Here is a 15,201-nt window from a genome sequence, read left to right on the forward strand (position 1 = left end):
GCGACGCGCCGGCCTCCCGGTGGGGGTGGAGCCCCGCCGCGGCCCCAGGTAACGCCCGGCCTGGACCCCGCGCCTTGCGCCCCAGGCGCGGGGCCAGAGAGACGGAGCGATAGGGGGCGGCCGCGGGCTGGCAGTGTAGCACAGGGACATCCAGCGAGGCCGCTGCCTGCGCCCGCAGGGCCGGAGCTCGCTGTCCCGGGACCCGGAGCCAGAGCTGCTCCGCCCGGTAGGTCTAAGAGCCCGAGTACGGGAGGCCCTGGGAACTACGAGTCCCAGCGTGCCCTGCGCCCCACTCATGCCCCGATCGCAACCCCTGGCGAGTGTCGGCTTCGGCTGGGCCCCAGGCGTCCGGGACAGAGCTGCAGTCCTTTGGCCTCGTCACGGCTGCCCCAAACACTTTACCAACGCTCCTTGTCCCAGCCGCTGGGGATCCAGAGCGACCCGAGCCCTGCCCTGGGGCTGCTGCGGGTCCGGGAAACAGACGGCCGCGCGCCAGCGGCTTGGTTACTGCTTTGACGGCGTAGGAAGGCGGGGACTCCAGAGGGTCTGTGTCTTGTCCAAGGTCACACACCTTCTGTTGCCTGAGGGCTATTAAGCCTGAGTCGAGATGGTATCGGGGGCAGGAAGGAGATGTGGGTGTAGGAAACTGGCCTTGGATAGAGGGAAAATGGGGAATTCGGCTGGATTCATGTCTCCCTGGGTCTGCCAGGCACCCCCACTCTTACAGCCCCCGATTTTCATCACCGGATGATGTGGTGATGGTACCTGCTCCTTCCTCTGCAGACCCTGCGGGTTCCAGTGGTGAGAGCTACAGCGGGGAGGTAGTCAGAAAGGGGAGCCCCTCCCAACGCCCTACCCTCAAAGCTCACACATTCAAGCGCAGACCCAGACCCAGAAAGCCAGGCAGGTACCGCCGAAGATGCACACACAAGTGAGAGCCACTATTGACTCATTGAGGTAGGTATAATCACCCCCATTTTACACCTGGACAAACTGTGAGCCTCATAGAGGTGGTGACTTCCTCAAGGTCACCAAGCTGATAAAAGGCAGAGCCAGGGTCCAAGCCTCGGTGGGCTGGTTTCAGAGGCTCTGTATTTAACCATCAGTGTATGCCTGCCCCCTCAGTAGCCTATAGGAGATGAACAGCAGTGCTACACACACTAAGTGCTCAGTAAATGTCATCTGTCATTAGTGTTGTCATCATCCTGGTTTTACAGATGAGACTGAAGAAGAGTGAGACCACATAAGTGACCAAGTCTCAAAGCTGGAGCCAGAGTGCTGCAGCCCTGAACCCAGACCTGGGAACACCTTTACAGACACTCTGCCCTCCCCCATATGCACAAACAGCCTCTGCTTTTTAGGGGAGACAAAGCTTGGGGCTCAGGTGTGTTCAGGCCTGCCCTGAGCAGAGAGGACTTGGCCGGGGGCCTGTCAACCCCCAGCCTGGAGCGTGAGGCTCAAGTCTGATGCCCTGGGGTAGCTGGGAGGTCTGTGTCCTGAGCTGGCTTTACCAGGCTGTGTTGTGTGTCCCTGGATGGTCCCTCAATCTCTATGTTCTGCCAGCTCCACTTGGGAAGGCCCTGCATCTGGAGGAGAGTTTGAGGGGTCTTAGAAAAAAGGAGTGGAGTACTTTCTGATCCTGATGGAGGGAAGGAGGCAGCCAGCTGTCCAGGTCTTAGGTAGGCAGATGGAACAGGGGAGGGCTCCAGCAGGAACCGATGACCCCACCTTCTTCCTGCCTGCACAGAATCCCTCCCATATCCTGCAGAGGAGGCCTGGGAGTGGAAGCTGGATTGTAGCATCCAGTACTTTGCACTCGAGGGACCAGGATTCAAATCCCTCTCTGCCACTCTTCCACTCTGGGATCTGGAGAGTCTCTTGCCCCAGGACATCTGTGCTTTTGATTATTGAGCAACACTTGGGGACCCTGTGTTGGCATTTGCATTGCATGCACCAAACTAAATGTTCGTTTAAAATGTGATCCCAGGTTTGCCCCTTGATGGCTGTGTGACGGTGGGTGAATCATATCCTCTCTTGCCCAAGCTTCTTGGAGCAAACACTGGTACCTAGCTCTTAGGTCATTGGAAGGACCAATGAGATGATCAGGGTAGGACTTGCCCAGATCATGCAGAAGACTCTAGAACCCTGATTTCTCCACAGAGCTTCGAGGCAGATGCCTGGGCAAGAGTGAGCCACACCCCCACCTGGGCCACACTTCTGGGATCTGTGGCAAGGGGAGTCATTTCCTTAGCCACTTTCCTCATCTGTGTAAGGTGAAAGTAACCTGCCTTCAAGGGAGTGGGGGTGGGGTGACAAGAATGGGGCACAGAGTAGGTATGCAGGCCGTTGGGCCCACGTTGGGGTTCCAAAGCATAAGACTTGTCAGTGAACCTGAGAGGAAAGTCCAGACTTCTGACTTCTCTGGGAAATCTGGTAAAATTGAGCCTCCCTCCCTCTTGCTCCAGAGTGATTCTGCATGCACCCAGCAAGGTTTTTCAGAGGGAGATGTGTTATTGGCCTCCGGTCCTGGGGGGAACCCAGAGGTCTGTGGGAATTTACTGAGGGCCTCCCAGGGGCGTAAACTAGAGTGTCATGCATGAGAGAACACAGGGCAAGGATTTCCTGGCCCTGAAGCATCAGGGGCAAGGAAGGGCAATACAGAGTCCCTTCCTTGGGCATCCAAGGAAGTGTGAGCCAGGCCCTGCTGCGGGTAGGGAGAGCAGTCCCATGGAGATACCTTCTGCCATCCTGATGTGGTGTGATAATAGTCATGCCGTATATTGAAGAAGCCAGCAGATGGTCAGGAGAGGCTCCGAGGAGGCAGCCTTTGAGCTGAGCCCCGAAGGTTGAGCAGGGTTTGGCCAGAGGTGAGTAGGGGTGTTGGGGACATTTTAGACTGAGAGAATGGCACAGTCAGAGGCTTGGTGGCTTCAAAGGAGTAACTGGACTGTGGAGTAGTTACTGGAGTCGCTTTCTGAGGGTGGGGAGTGGTAAAGGATTTTCACATTGTGGCCTCGGGCAAGTCACTTCACCTCCTTGAGCCTCAGATCCTCAACCATAAAATGAGACTGGTTACCCCTGTGGTGTCTGCCTCTCAGTGAAGGCTGAATGTCAGTGCAGTTAAAAATGCTGTATCCTCTTCCGCCAGGAGGAGATTCTTTATTTATTTATTTATTTATGGCTGTGTTGGGTCTTCGCTGCTGCGCACGGGCTTTCTCTAGTTGCGGCGAGCGGGGGCTACTTTTAGTTGCGGTGCGCGGGCTTCTTGTTGCAGTGGCTTCTCTTGTCGCAGAGCACAGGCTCTAGGCGCGCCGGCTTTGGTAGTTGCGGCACGCAGGCTCAGTAGTTGTGGCGCATGGGCTGTAGAGCACAGGTTCAGTAGTTGTGGTGCACGGGCTTCGTTGCTCCACGGCATGTGGGATCTTCTCGGACCAGAGATTGAACCTGTGTCCCCTGCTTTGGCAGGCGGATTCTTAACCACTGTGCCACCAGGGAAGCCCAGGAGGAGATTACTGAGTGAGACACGAAGCAATCATAACAGGGTTGTGTACAAATTAAATGGCATGAAGTGAAGGTCAGGGTGTGTCTAGGCCTGAGTTCAGAGACAGAGGAGTTCAGTACAAGCTAGAGACTTCACAGCTTCCTATAAGAGGTGAGATGGCAGCAGAGCCTCAAGGGACAGAGAAGAGGAATGGATTCGTAGAAAGGAAGAGAGAGAGCATCTCAGGCAGGGAAGGCCAGAGGGAGCACTGCCATGGTCGTGGGAGAGAGGCTGGGGAGAGGTGAGCCTGAAAAGTTTGGTAAGGGGGGCTTCCCTGGTGGCACAGTGGTTGAGACAACGCCTGCCGATGCAGGGGACGCGGGTTCGTGCCCCGGTCCAGGAAGATCCCACATGCCGCGGAGCGGCTGGGCCCATGAGCCATGGCCGCTGAGCTTGCGCGTCCAGAGCCTGTGCTCCGCAACGGGAGAGGCCACAGCAGTGAGAGGCCCGCGTACCGCAAAAAAAAAAAAAAAAAAGTTTGGTAAGGGAAGCTTGTCTTGTTAAACAGAGCCCTGAAAGCCAGGCATTAGGGAGCCATTGCAGGTTTTATCCCTACACAGGCAAGCAGGGGGGTGGTCTTAACAATGTAGGCACTTCGAATGTGGGAAGGATTTTCTGATTGCTCTTACAGAGTGAGAAAAATAAAAGGTTGGAAGGGATTTAGGAGAAGGGAGAGTTGCTGATAAGGAGATGGTTAGAGAAACGCAACCCCATTTATTCTCATGCACACATAGTTTAACTATGATGGATAGAGTTTGGCATTCCAGGTAACATCTGTAGCACTGCATCATGAACTTGATCTTCTGTCCTTAGAGATATGCAAACAGCGAGTGGGTACCATTTTCAGTCATTGTGTTGCTGGCTGCCATCCACATTATGGTGTCAGATTGTTGCTGGTCTAAACAACACTTGGATAAGCATGTCTGTTCCCCAGCTTCCTTCTGGATTGTTTCCACTGGATACCCTTTCCAAAGGGGGATTTCTGACTCTAAAGGAACACAAGTTTTTTATGGCTTAAAATATTTAAAACATACTCTTTCACAGTAATTTTCTTTAGAATTTTCAGTAGGTTATACTGTATAGAGTTTTTCTTGTTTTGTTTTGTTTTTAAGGAGCAGACGTACAAAAGCGTATACAATAAAAAGTCTATCCTGACCCAGTGCTCTCCTCCAGTTCTCCCTGAGGACAGTTATTAATCAGTCTCCTGTATATCCTTCCAGGAATATTCTATATACAGCTACTGTATATATCCAATTTTTAAAAACATTGATACTGTTATACTCTGTTCAGTATCTTTCTTTCAGTTTTTAAATTTGGGATTATGAAATATACCAAAGAAGCATAGAAAATCACACACACACACCCAGCAACCCCACCACACAGGCTTAACAAATGTTTATCATTTTTTGCTGGTATCTTGTTTAGGGCTGTGCTGGAGGTAACCCTATGTCAGTGCAGCTGCATACAGAGGAGTCCGGTTATTGATTATATGCATAATTTATTTGACCTGTTCCCAGCTCCCAGCTTTTTTTTTTTTTTTTTTTTTTTCGATGTAGAGATAATACCCCACTTTGTATAACGTCTGCCTGAGGAGGCGTCGAGTCAAAGGGGAACGACGCTGGGCTTTGGCTTGGGTTCAAGTATCTGCTCGGCCATTCTTCCTCGCTTTGTAACCTGGGGTGAATGACACCCCTCTTGATTCTCTCTACCCATCTGTAAAATGGGCAGGTTGTAGTAATGCGTCTCATAATTGCTAGGAGGAGTACAGTAGAAAACTAAAGACTTAATTGGGTTTAGTTCCCCAATCCCCCTAATTAGGAAGCTCTCCGAGGCCTCGCCTAGAGCAATTAGAGCGCGGGACGACTACTGCTCCAGCTTCAAACTGTTCCCCGCCCTTTTCCCGGGCCACGCTGGGGGCGGGGTGTTTAAATGTCTCTGTGACGTCAACGCGAGCCGGGCCAATCCTTCCCGACAAGCGTTAGCTTATTTGCATGGGTTGCCCATTATTGGTTCGTTGGGCAATCCAGCCCCTCCCAACTTTTTAAAGCCACCGCGCAGTATAAACAAGGAGATGCGAGGCGGCCAGGCCATGATGTCATCGCGGCGCAGTAGCTTTCGGGGCTGACGTCATCTCCGGGGAGGTTGCCGGCCCAGGGCTGTTAGAGCCTTCCTAACCACTCTGACTGGCTTAAGAGCCGCTCCTGCCCCGTCGAAGGTCAGGTCCATTGCACTTGTGTCCCAGGCGCCGTCCCAAGAAGGGGACCATGACACAGTAAGTCCGGGCTGCGGCTCTCCCGGCGGGACCCACTTCTGTGGCGGGGAAAATGAGCCTCAGAAGCATGAGTGATTTGTGAGTTTGCATAGCAAGTTAGAGTTACAGCCAATTTGTCTTGCTTACCGCGCTGTCTCCCGTCTTTAGGTCAGACCGTGTGGCCCCGCCCCTTTCCTGTGATGGCTGCGGGCACTTTAAGTGAGGAGGTGGGGGCGAGAGGAGGTTTTAAAAAAAAAAAAAAAAATCTGCCTTCCAAGATGGCGGCCCACTAAATCACGTGCCGAGTCTCGGCGAATGATTGGCTCTTGGCGCCCCCGAGGGGCGGAACTCTTAGCAAGGGGCGGGGCCCTCGCGGGGAGCAGCCGGCTACTGTTTGCCGGAACCTCCCGGCGCGCCCCCGCGAGTCCCCCTCCCGCCCGGCGCGCGACCCCGCCGCTTCGAATGTTGTGAATCAAATGTGGGGTTTGTTACATTCCGCTGCCGCCGCGGACAGTTCTTAAAGGGCCAGTCGCCGGCAGCTGCGCAAACCCGGCCGCGTCCTGCGCCGCCTCCCGCTACCAGAGGGCCTGGGCCAAGAGACTGACCGCGCGTGGGCCCCGCGAGGCAGACGCCCGGCGGACGGACAACAAAGAAAGAGGGCCGCGGAAGGAGCCGGACTGCCCCCGGACCGGGGGTGGGGAAGGGAGCACATTGTTCCTCAGGGCGGGGGCTCTTAAAGGGTCCAGGCAGCACACTCCCACCCCCCCGCCTCTTGCCCAGCTTGGCCGTCCTAGATCGGGAACAAAGGAGTCAACGTGTAGCCAGGCGGCCGAAGGTGAGTCGGGGCCAGAGCCCCCAGCTCCCGATTTCCGCATCCCTGGAATTCCTGCCCCCCCTTCCCCTGGGACTGAGGGCTGTGATCTAGCTGGCTCTGCAGGAGTTAATTACGGGCAGTCCGGAGGGGAGATGGCGAGGCCTCTAGAATCCGGGACCGTTCCCCACCCCCAGCGCCCCCCAAGGCCAGGCCGAGTCTCCCTTCTCCAGAGGCAGAGCGCTGCGGTTGGAGAGGAAGGAGCCGCCCCCTCCCCCTGCCGCCGCCACTTCCTTTGTTGTTGCTTTTGTCTCACGCCGAGCACATGGTCCGGGATCCTCGGCTCTTAAAGTCACAGCGCTCTGGCCCCGGCGCCGCCGTATGGCCTCCAGCCCCCGATGTCCCTCCGAGCCCGGCACAAAGGAGTGAGAGGGGGACGAGGGAGGCCCCTCTCTGGGCGAGTATCTGTACCACGTCCTCCCCACCCACGTCTCCAGTCCCAGGGACGGGTGGCTGAGGAAGCTCCCCGAATCCCGCAACCTGCTCCTGGCCCACATTGAGGAGGGGCCTGCTCTTCAGGGACACTGGTTTCCTCCCCCAGTAATGTGACCACCTGGTTTTTTGCGTCTTGCCTCTTGTGGCTTTATTTGGGAGCTCTGGGAAGGAGAGATTTCCACTCCCATTTTACAGTTGTGGCAACTGAGGCTCACAGAAGGGAAGATTCCCTTGACCAAGGTCACCCAGGGAGTCTGGGCTGGCCAACAACTCTTAAGTCAAAGCCTGGTGGTCCTGCTCTCAGCTGCCTCCAGGCACCACAGTTAGGGAGCTCTGCTTGCCCACCAGTCAGTGCTGGGCCCAACCCGCCTCTTTTTTGAGGGGTGGGAGGGGGGCTTCTTAGCCTGCCTGAGTCTGCTCCTGTTCTCAGGGCCTGACTTAGCTTATCTGCAAAACAGTCCCTGTACCTGCAAACAGCCCCCAGGCCCAAATGATATGTCGGGGTCTCCCTAGACCAGGATGGGGATAGGGAGTTGGCTGCCTCCTGGGGGAGGGGGTGGATGCAAGGTGCAGTCCCTGCTTCTGGGCGAGATTGGATTTAGGGACCCTCAAGACCCTTTTACGGAGACCTCACTGAGAGCCCAGCGCAGAGGAGGTGTGGTGAAAGAGCAGTTAGGTGGTGGCCTTGTTGTTTGACCTTGAGCAAGTTGCTGCTCCAGCTCTGGGCCTTACTTGCTTCTTTCCACAATAGGTCTAGTCAGGATGCCTGAAGGAGAAAGCTCTCCTGATCTCCTTTAGGGCCTGCAGTAGAGAATTGGCATTAGGTAATTCTTGAGGTTACTGATGGTAATGAGAGTCAGGGGTTGAGGAAATCTGGGCCTAACGGGCCAGCCAGGACTAATTCTGTCCTTCTTTGGCTTTGTGGTCTGCAGCAAGTTACTTTCTTTCTCCTGGTCTCAGTTTCCTCAACTGTGAAGTGGGTGAGTTCCCCATGGGCCATCTCTGTCTCCAGTCAAGAACCAGGGTCCCCTCCCTTGCCAGCTGGGAGGGGATATTCCCTGAGGGAGGCATGTTTCCCAGCTGCCTCCTGCAGAGCTTAAAATAGCATCTTTAAGCTGCTTGGGGGGTGGGAGTGAAGGTCAGCCTGTTGTATTTTCTGATAGTGATCGTTCACACCTAAGCTTTACAAATCAGTGCAGCAGCCTTTAAGCAGTCCTGGCAGGTGATTATTGGGCTATTCCCATTTTACAGATAAATAAACTGAGGCTCAGAGAGGGGAGGCAATGTGCCCAATCCTCAGCCAAGACTCTGGCCAGAAGTCAGGGTATTGTGTGTAAGAATGCAAGGGTCAACACTGTCATCTTAGGCACCATCAGTCACAGTTAGAGGCCTTCTGTCTGGTGGTTGGGTTTCTCAGCTCCTTGCCACTTCCTTTCCTGAGGTGTGGGTGTCCTTGAAGAGGCTGGCCAGAGCAGATTCCCATGGGCCTAGGCCTCTGTGATTCTGCACCCCTGAGCCTTGACACTGCCCGGACTTCAAGACAGCCTGGCACAAGAGGAGCAGTTGAAGCCACTGCCATGTCCCAGAGCACTCACAGCTCCAACTCACTGGCCTTGGACCTCACTTCTCTGAGCCTCAGCATGCCTACTTCTGAAGGTTGCTATGAGGACTTATCAGGATGGCACATGGGAAGTATTGTATACTCCTCATAGGCAGGACTGTGGGCTCCCAGGATCTCAGAGGTCAGTTAGAACAGAGGTTCTCAAGCACCTGCCTGTGCTGTAGAAACTGCTGGGGAGTTTAGTAGAAATCTAGGTGCCCTTGTTCCCCAACCCTCCAAAGATTCTGATCCAAAAATCTGGGGTGGGTCAGGAGTCTGTTGTTTTAAGTTATTTAGGGGTTTCCTCTGAGTCTCTCTTGGCCTTTGTTTGCTTGGCTGGATTATCAGCAGGAATCAAGGAGGCTGTGTGTGTACACATGAGTGTAAGGATATGCACTTGGCCCACGCTGGGGGCTCACAACCCCAGTCACCTGTGGTGGGCAGGCAAGGAATGGGCCTGGGGTGGCCTGGAGAGAAAACTCATGCCCAGAGTGAGGTGGGTCAAGCAGAAATGAGGGCCCAGTGGGACCAGATTTTCTGCTTCCTTCCCCCCGCCACACACACAACACACTGAAAGGACAGGTTTTTTTATGTCCCAGTTTTTAATCATTGGCACTAACTTCACTGCTGCCAGACATGGCCTTAGACCTGTGTAATTGGCTCTCCAGTGTGCATTTACCACATCAGGCCTGCCCTGTGCTGGACACAAGCTGGTCACTGGGCCCTGCCCACCCCTCTGCCAAGTGCTAGAGCCCAGGTTGGGTGGGAGAAATGTGAATTTCAGCTCTACTGTGGCTGTGGCTTTGGCCCTGTGCTGTCTTATCAGGTGAAGAGCCTCCCTTTCAGGCTCATTTTGAAAGTCAGGGCCCATGCACATAAAGCCCAGCACAGAGGAAAGGAACAAGGTGTTGAGGGAACAGTACACCGGTTCCCTAGCTGTGTTAGCAGGGAGGTGACACTTAAAGCTGGGTATGAAGGAAGCATAGGAGTTTTGTTAGATGGAGGCAGGGTTCCCTGTGGCAGGAACAGCCAAAGTCTGGTCCTGTTGGATGCACCCTTCAGCATTGCAGCGTCTGACAGGTTCCAGAGTTTTCCCTGCCAGGGCCTCATTCCAACCTCTGGAGTTAATGAGTGGTCCCCCCAACTTGCCCCACCTGGACCCTAGCTCCTGCCCCGCCCCATTCTCACTCAACTTCCTCCCTTAGGTTTAGGTTCTTGCTTCCTCTTTTCTCAGCAAGCCCCACCTCCCACTTGGGGGCTGTGTTGGGTCTGGTTTGCATGCACTCCCCCCACACACAAAGGGCCTGGCTGCACGCCAGACCCACCAGTTCACCAGAGGTTGACTTCCTTCATCACGTCCTGCCAGAACCCTTGGGCTGGACCCCTTCCCATCAGCATCAGTGTGCAGCAAGAGGCTGGTAGTCAGCCCACCTCCCAGCTTTGACACTTACTGTGAGGCCTTGGGCAAGTCCTTTCGTCTCTGAGCCTCAGTTTTCTCTTCTGCAAAATGAGGCTAACAGTACCTTACTTGAAAAGTAGGTGAAGTCCCATTTGGGTAGGCACTGTGGGAACAGATTATGGAAAGAAAGTATACAGTCAGCTCTCTCTATCCATGGGTTCCACATCCATGGATGTAACCAATTGCAGATTTAAAATACTTAGGGGAAAAAATTCCATAAAGTTGCAAAAAGCAAAACTTGAATTTGTCACTTACATAGCATTTACATCATATTTACATAGCATTTACATTGTATTAGGTATCATAAGTAATGTAGAAATGATTTAAAGTCCATGGGAGGATGTGTGTAGATTATATGCAAATATTATACTATTTTATATAAGGGACTTAAGCATCCTCGGATTTTGGTGTCGTGGGGGTCCTAGAACCAATCCCTCGTGGGTACTGAGGAATGACTGTACTGACTTGGCTTGGACTGGGAACCCCGAGGGCAAGAACCAAGTCAGAACCTCTCACCTGTTACTAGTGGAAGGAGAACTAGGCCCCAGGCCTGTTTGCAATCCATCTTGAGCCAACCAGACAGAAGGGAGGAAGCTGGAGTCCCCTCAGGAGCCCCAGTTACCTAGAGGTCAGAGTTGTAGATCCCCACGCCAGGACAGGTTTTCCTGGAGACCCCACCCTGAGGGGGCCTTACCAGAGCCCCCTGGCCTGGAAGCATGCCGGCCAGCCCTCTGAACTTAACCCTGAGGCGGACCCTGATCTCATTTCACAGAGCAGGAAACTAAGTTCTGGACTCCCTGCAGGCCAAGCCTGAACCCTAGTGCCAGAGCGCAGCGCTGCCTGGGGAGCCCAGGGTGTGGTGGGCATCAGTGGCCTCTGGAACCAGGCTGCAGAGGTTTGAATCTGTCTCCCCGACCCCTAATGGAGCAAGGGACTGGACTTCTCTGTACCTTAGTTCCTTTGTCGGTTTGCTTCCTAGGGTTGTGAGCCCTGGCCCAGCCCCTCCACCCCTCTGCCTCCCCTGATGCAGCCATGGGCTCTGGCAGTGACTAGGTGGCCACCCTCTGCCCCTGTGGGTCAGCGGCGATTCTCTGCAGGACCCAGCAGCAGCCCAGGCCAGCTCTGGGGAAGGTAGGAGGGAACCTCCCAGTCCTGTGGAGCCCGGAGCCCCTGGTACTGGAGCTTTCAGCCTGGGCTGGGGCACAGGGGCCAGGGGTGGTAGGGCACAGGGCCCTGAGCTGTCTTCCTTCCCCAGTGGGTAGTGACCTTGGCTTCTCTCCATGCTCTGTGAATGAGCGGCCCCCGTCAGTGCTACTGGGGCTTCCTCTCTGTGGTGCAGCCCTGGCCGTGAGGGCCCCCTGGCCAGCCCACCTACCCAGGATGAGCGCTTACCCTCCCAGCAGCCGCCGACCCGACCAGCATACCTCCCCGTAGAGGAGCGCCGAGCCTCGGCTCCTGCCGGCGGGAGCCCCCGAATGCTGCACCCAGCCTCCCAGCAGAGCCCGTTCATGGTTGATCTCCACGAGCAGGTAAGCGGAACCCCCCACGCCCACGCCCCGCTGCCCCTGGCCTCTGGCGAGCCGGTCTGAGGAGCAGAGGGAACAAGCCCTGACTTCACCTTCACCAGAGCTGGCCCGGCAGGACTTTGCTTCTCACCTGGGGGCAGCAGAGTGGCCTCCCTACAGTTCCTGGGTCTCTCCTCCTGCAGGTGCACCAGGGACCTGTCCCTCTGTCCTACACAGTCACCACAGTGACGACCCAAGGCTTCCCCTTGCCTACAGGCCAACACATCCCTGGCTGCAGCACCCAGCAGCTCCCAGCATGCTCCGTGATGTTCAGCGGGCAGCACTATCCCCTCTGCTGCCTCCCGCCCCCGGTGAGTGAGCGCCTGGGCCTCCTGCCCTGCCCCCAGCTGAAGGCCCCAGGCACAGGCCAGTGTCGGAACTGAGCTGAGCTTACAGCGCCCATCCAGGCTGTCAGTGTCTGCTCGGCTCCAGGCCACAGCCCTGTCCAGAACGGCATATGTGCGTTCACGTCCAGTGGGAGGGCACTTCAGAGTTCAGGGACCTCCCTGCTCCCAGTGCCTGCTTTGTGGTTTGGAGTGGTAACTGTGGGTCTTAAGAGCAAGACATCCTGCCTGGGAGGCCTAGGCCAGGGATGGATGGTCCAGAGGCCTTTGATTGGGACCGCTCGCTGGGTGGAATGGCCCCTGGCCCAGCCACAAGCAGACCCAGCCCAGAGCCCAGAAGAACATTCTCCAGCCTCTGCCCCCTTTCTCAGCAGCTGATCCAGGCATGTACCATGCAGCAGCTCCCTGTGCCCTATCAGGCCTACCCCCACCTTATCTCCAGTGACCACTATATCCTGCACCCTCCACCGCCAGCCCCACACCCCCAGCCCGCTCATATGGCGCCTCTTGGGCAGTTTGTGTCGCTGCAGACCCAGCACCCACGTATGGTGAGTCTGAGCGATGGGTCTGATGCTAGAGGGGATGGCAAGTGGGGCAGGGAGGTGGGGGCTTTCCTTGTCACTGACTCTGCTGACTCACCCCTGCTTCTTCCAGCCCCTGCAGCGGCTCGACAGTGATGTGGACCTGCGGGGGGATCAGCACCCCCTGGGGAGCTTCACCTACTCCACCTCTGCCCCGGGCCCAACTCTGTCCCCATCCGTGCCCCTGCACTACCTGCCCCACGATACCCTGCACCAGGAGCTGTCCTTTGGTGTGGTAAGTGCCACTCCCCACCCAGGATCTAGGGTGACCGGGAGACAGGCCCATGGCTGACGTGCACCTGGCCCCCCTCTTGCAGCCATATTCCCACATGATGCCCCGGAGACTGAGCACCCAGAGATACCGCCTACAACAGCCGCTCCCGCCACCACCCCCGCCGCCTCCGCCACCACCGTATTACCCCAGCTTCCTGCCCTACTTCCTGTAAGTACCTGCACATCTGCCCCAGAGCTGTGGTGCCCTGTTCTTCTGGGGCCTCTAGTGGTTAGACCCAAACACAGCCCCGTGGGGTCCCGGGGCCTCTCGAGCCACCTAGCATCCCCGCCAAACCATACATGCACACTCACGCTCACCAGCTGGGCTCCCTGCCCTACTGCGACATCTTGGGACAGACACTGGGGTCCCTGGCGTGAACAGTGCAGAGTTCTGGGCTTTGTTTCATGGCGGGAGTCGGGAGCAGCTCTGCGCCCCTTACGCCTACTGACCTTGACCCCGGGCCCGCGTACCTATCTCCCCCTAGCTCGATGCTGCCAATGTCACCAACAGCAATGGGGCCCACCATCAGCCTGGATCTTGATGTGGATGACGTGGAGATGGAGAACTATGAGGTCCCGTGGAGCCCTGTCCTGGGAGGTGGGGGCTTGGGGGACTTCCAGCCCTGGCTGCCACTGACCCTCCCCTCCTGCACACGTCCAGGCCCTCCTGAACCTGGCAGAGCGGCTGGGAGACGCCAAGCCTCGCGGCCTCACCAAAGCGGACATCGAGCAGCTTCCATCGTACCGCTTTCATCCCGACAGCCACCAGTCAGAGCAGACGCTGTGAGTGCCCTGCGCCCCCTCCTGTCTCTCTGTGAGCACAAATGGGTTGCGGTCTTCCCAGGGTAGCGCTTCGTGCTCTGCCGTGAACCTGCCCTCGCCTTCGGTGTGCGGGTGACGCTCTGTGCCCTCCTCCCAGGTGTGTTGTCTGCTTCAGCGACTTCGAGGCACGGCAGCTGCTCCGGGTCCTCCCCTGCAACCACGAATTCCACACCAAGTGTGTCGACAAGTGGTTGAAGGTAACGTAGCCACGCCCGCTCCCAGGTGTTCCTGGCGTAGTGAGGGAGGAGGGTGGACTGGAGGGCTTCCCTTCGTGTCCTCTTCAGCATCCAGAAGTTCCGGCTCCACTCAGGGAGCCAGGTCCCCACCGGGCAGCAGAACAGCCCCGGATGGGTTGGGGGTCCGGTGAGAGTGGAGCCTGATGTGCGGCTGCTCCCCCCAGGCCAACCGGACGTGTCCCATTTGTCGGGCTGACGCTTCCGAGGTGCCCAGGGAGGCTGAGTGAGGTCCACAGCCACCCAGGAGAACCCTGCCCAAAGCTCTGGAAACTCCGGGGGCCCCGGAAGGCCGGGGAGGGCGTGGCCCAGGCCTGCCCTGCCGTTCCTGCCTGCATCTCCAGAGCTGGTGCCAGGGTCAGCCCGAGAGAAGCCCCTGCAATAAGCCCTTGCATTTGCCAAGCTCCAAAGACTCCCTCCCCGTTTGCCCACCAGTCTAAAAGATGCCCGCCAGGGAGCGGCCTGAGAGTCCCTAACTCAGTCTCTCCTGTTTGCCCGCGGGTCTGTCTCCTTTTCTTGCCGGCCCTGGGAGCCAGGGGTTCATTCCCCTCGTGTGGCTGGTGGAGATCCTTGGCCCCGGGATGGGCAAAGGGGGTGCTGTCCTCGGTCGCCTGGTCTCTTGCACTGAAGTGGTGTGCTCTCTGCTCAGGTGGCACTGACAGGCGTGGACAGACAGTGGCAGGAAGCCAGTGGGTTCTCCTGCCTTGACCCCAGACAGACTCAGGCAGCCAGCCCCACCCAGGTTGCTGTGGGGTGGGGCTGGCTCCCTAGAGGACCCTCACCTCGGGTACAACATTCCTGCCCCAAGCCCAGGCTGCTGGAGGGCATCAGAGCCAACCTCCCGAGCAGGTGGGAGGCAGGCCCTGACCCGGGACGGCATGTGTCCTGAGGGGGCCTGGACCAGGCCAGGGAGAGTGATTTCCTGTGTTGCTGGTGGCTGCCCCTGCCTGGCGGTGACAGGGCCCAGACCCACGCCCCACCCCCCTCTCTGTCGTTTTGCATGAACGTGAGGAGCAGCAGTTTTTGTTTATTCATTTGGCCCAAAATCGCGTGTAGGATTTGAGGGTGTGGATTTTTTAAACAATTTCTTTTCTTTTGGTTTAATGGGCGGGGGGGTGTATAGGGACCAACCAGGACCAGGTGCCCAGGGGCAGGGAATGGTCTGGTGGTGCCGCCTGGTCTGCATGCATGTGCGCGGCTGGGGCGGGGCCAGGCGGCTGGCGGTC

General features: G+C 56.8%; 1 protein-coding gene across 10 annotated transcripts; it reads left to right on the forward strand.

The window, feature by feature from the left end:
• The first annotated feature begins 3 nt into the window (after positions 1 to 3).
• On the forward strand, positions 4 to 15,193 carry RNF44 (ring finger protein 44). 10 transcript variants are annotated; one of them, XM_024742166.1, is made up of 12 exons: positions 4 to 48; positions 784 to 957; positions 11,137 to 11,288; positions 11,497 to 11,686; positions 11,866 to 12,033; positions 12,438 to 12,614; positions 12,721 to 12,882; positions 12,965 to 13,089; positions 13,406 to 13,493; positions 13,582 to 13,703; positions 13,840 to 13,939; positions 14,143 to 15,193. In XM_024742166.1, exons 3-12 carry the CDS (start codon positions 11,182 to 11,184, stop codon positions 14,203 to 14,205), a joined length of 1,302 nt encoding a protein of 433 aa, XP_024597934.1. In that variant the 5' UTR covers positions 4 to 48; positions 784 to 957; positions 11,137 to 11,181; the 3' UTR covers positions 14,206 to 15,193. The 10 variants fall into 10 exon arrangements, with proteins under 10 accessions (XP_024597934.1, XP_024597937.1, XP_024597935.1 ...); XM_024742163.1 differs by lacking the exons at positions 4 to 48; positions 784 to 957 and adding exons at positions 5,435 to 5,813; positions 5,961 to 6,627; XM_024742170.1 differs by lacking the exons at positions 4 to 48; positions 784 to 957 and adding exons at positions 5,441 to 5,813; positions 5,961 to 6,627 and having other exon boundaries at positions 12,441 to 12,614.
• Positions 15,194 to 15,201: the final 8 nt, after the last annotated feature.

The sequence above is a fragment of the Neophocaena asiaeorientalis genome, unplaced genomic scaffold (genome assembly GCF_003031525.2).
Source record: "Neophocaena asiaeorientalis asiaeorientalis breed wild unplaced genomic scaffold, Neophocaena_asiaeorientalis_V1.1 scaffold259, whole genome shotgun sequence".
NCBI lineage: Eukaryota > Metazoa > Chordata > Mammalia > Artiodactyla > Phocoenidae > Neophocaena > Neophocaena asiaeorientalis.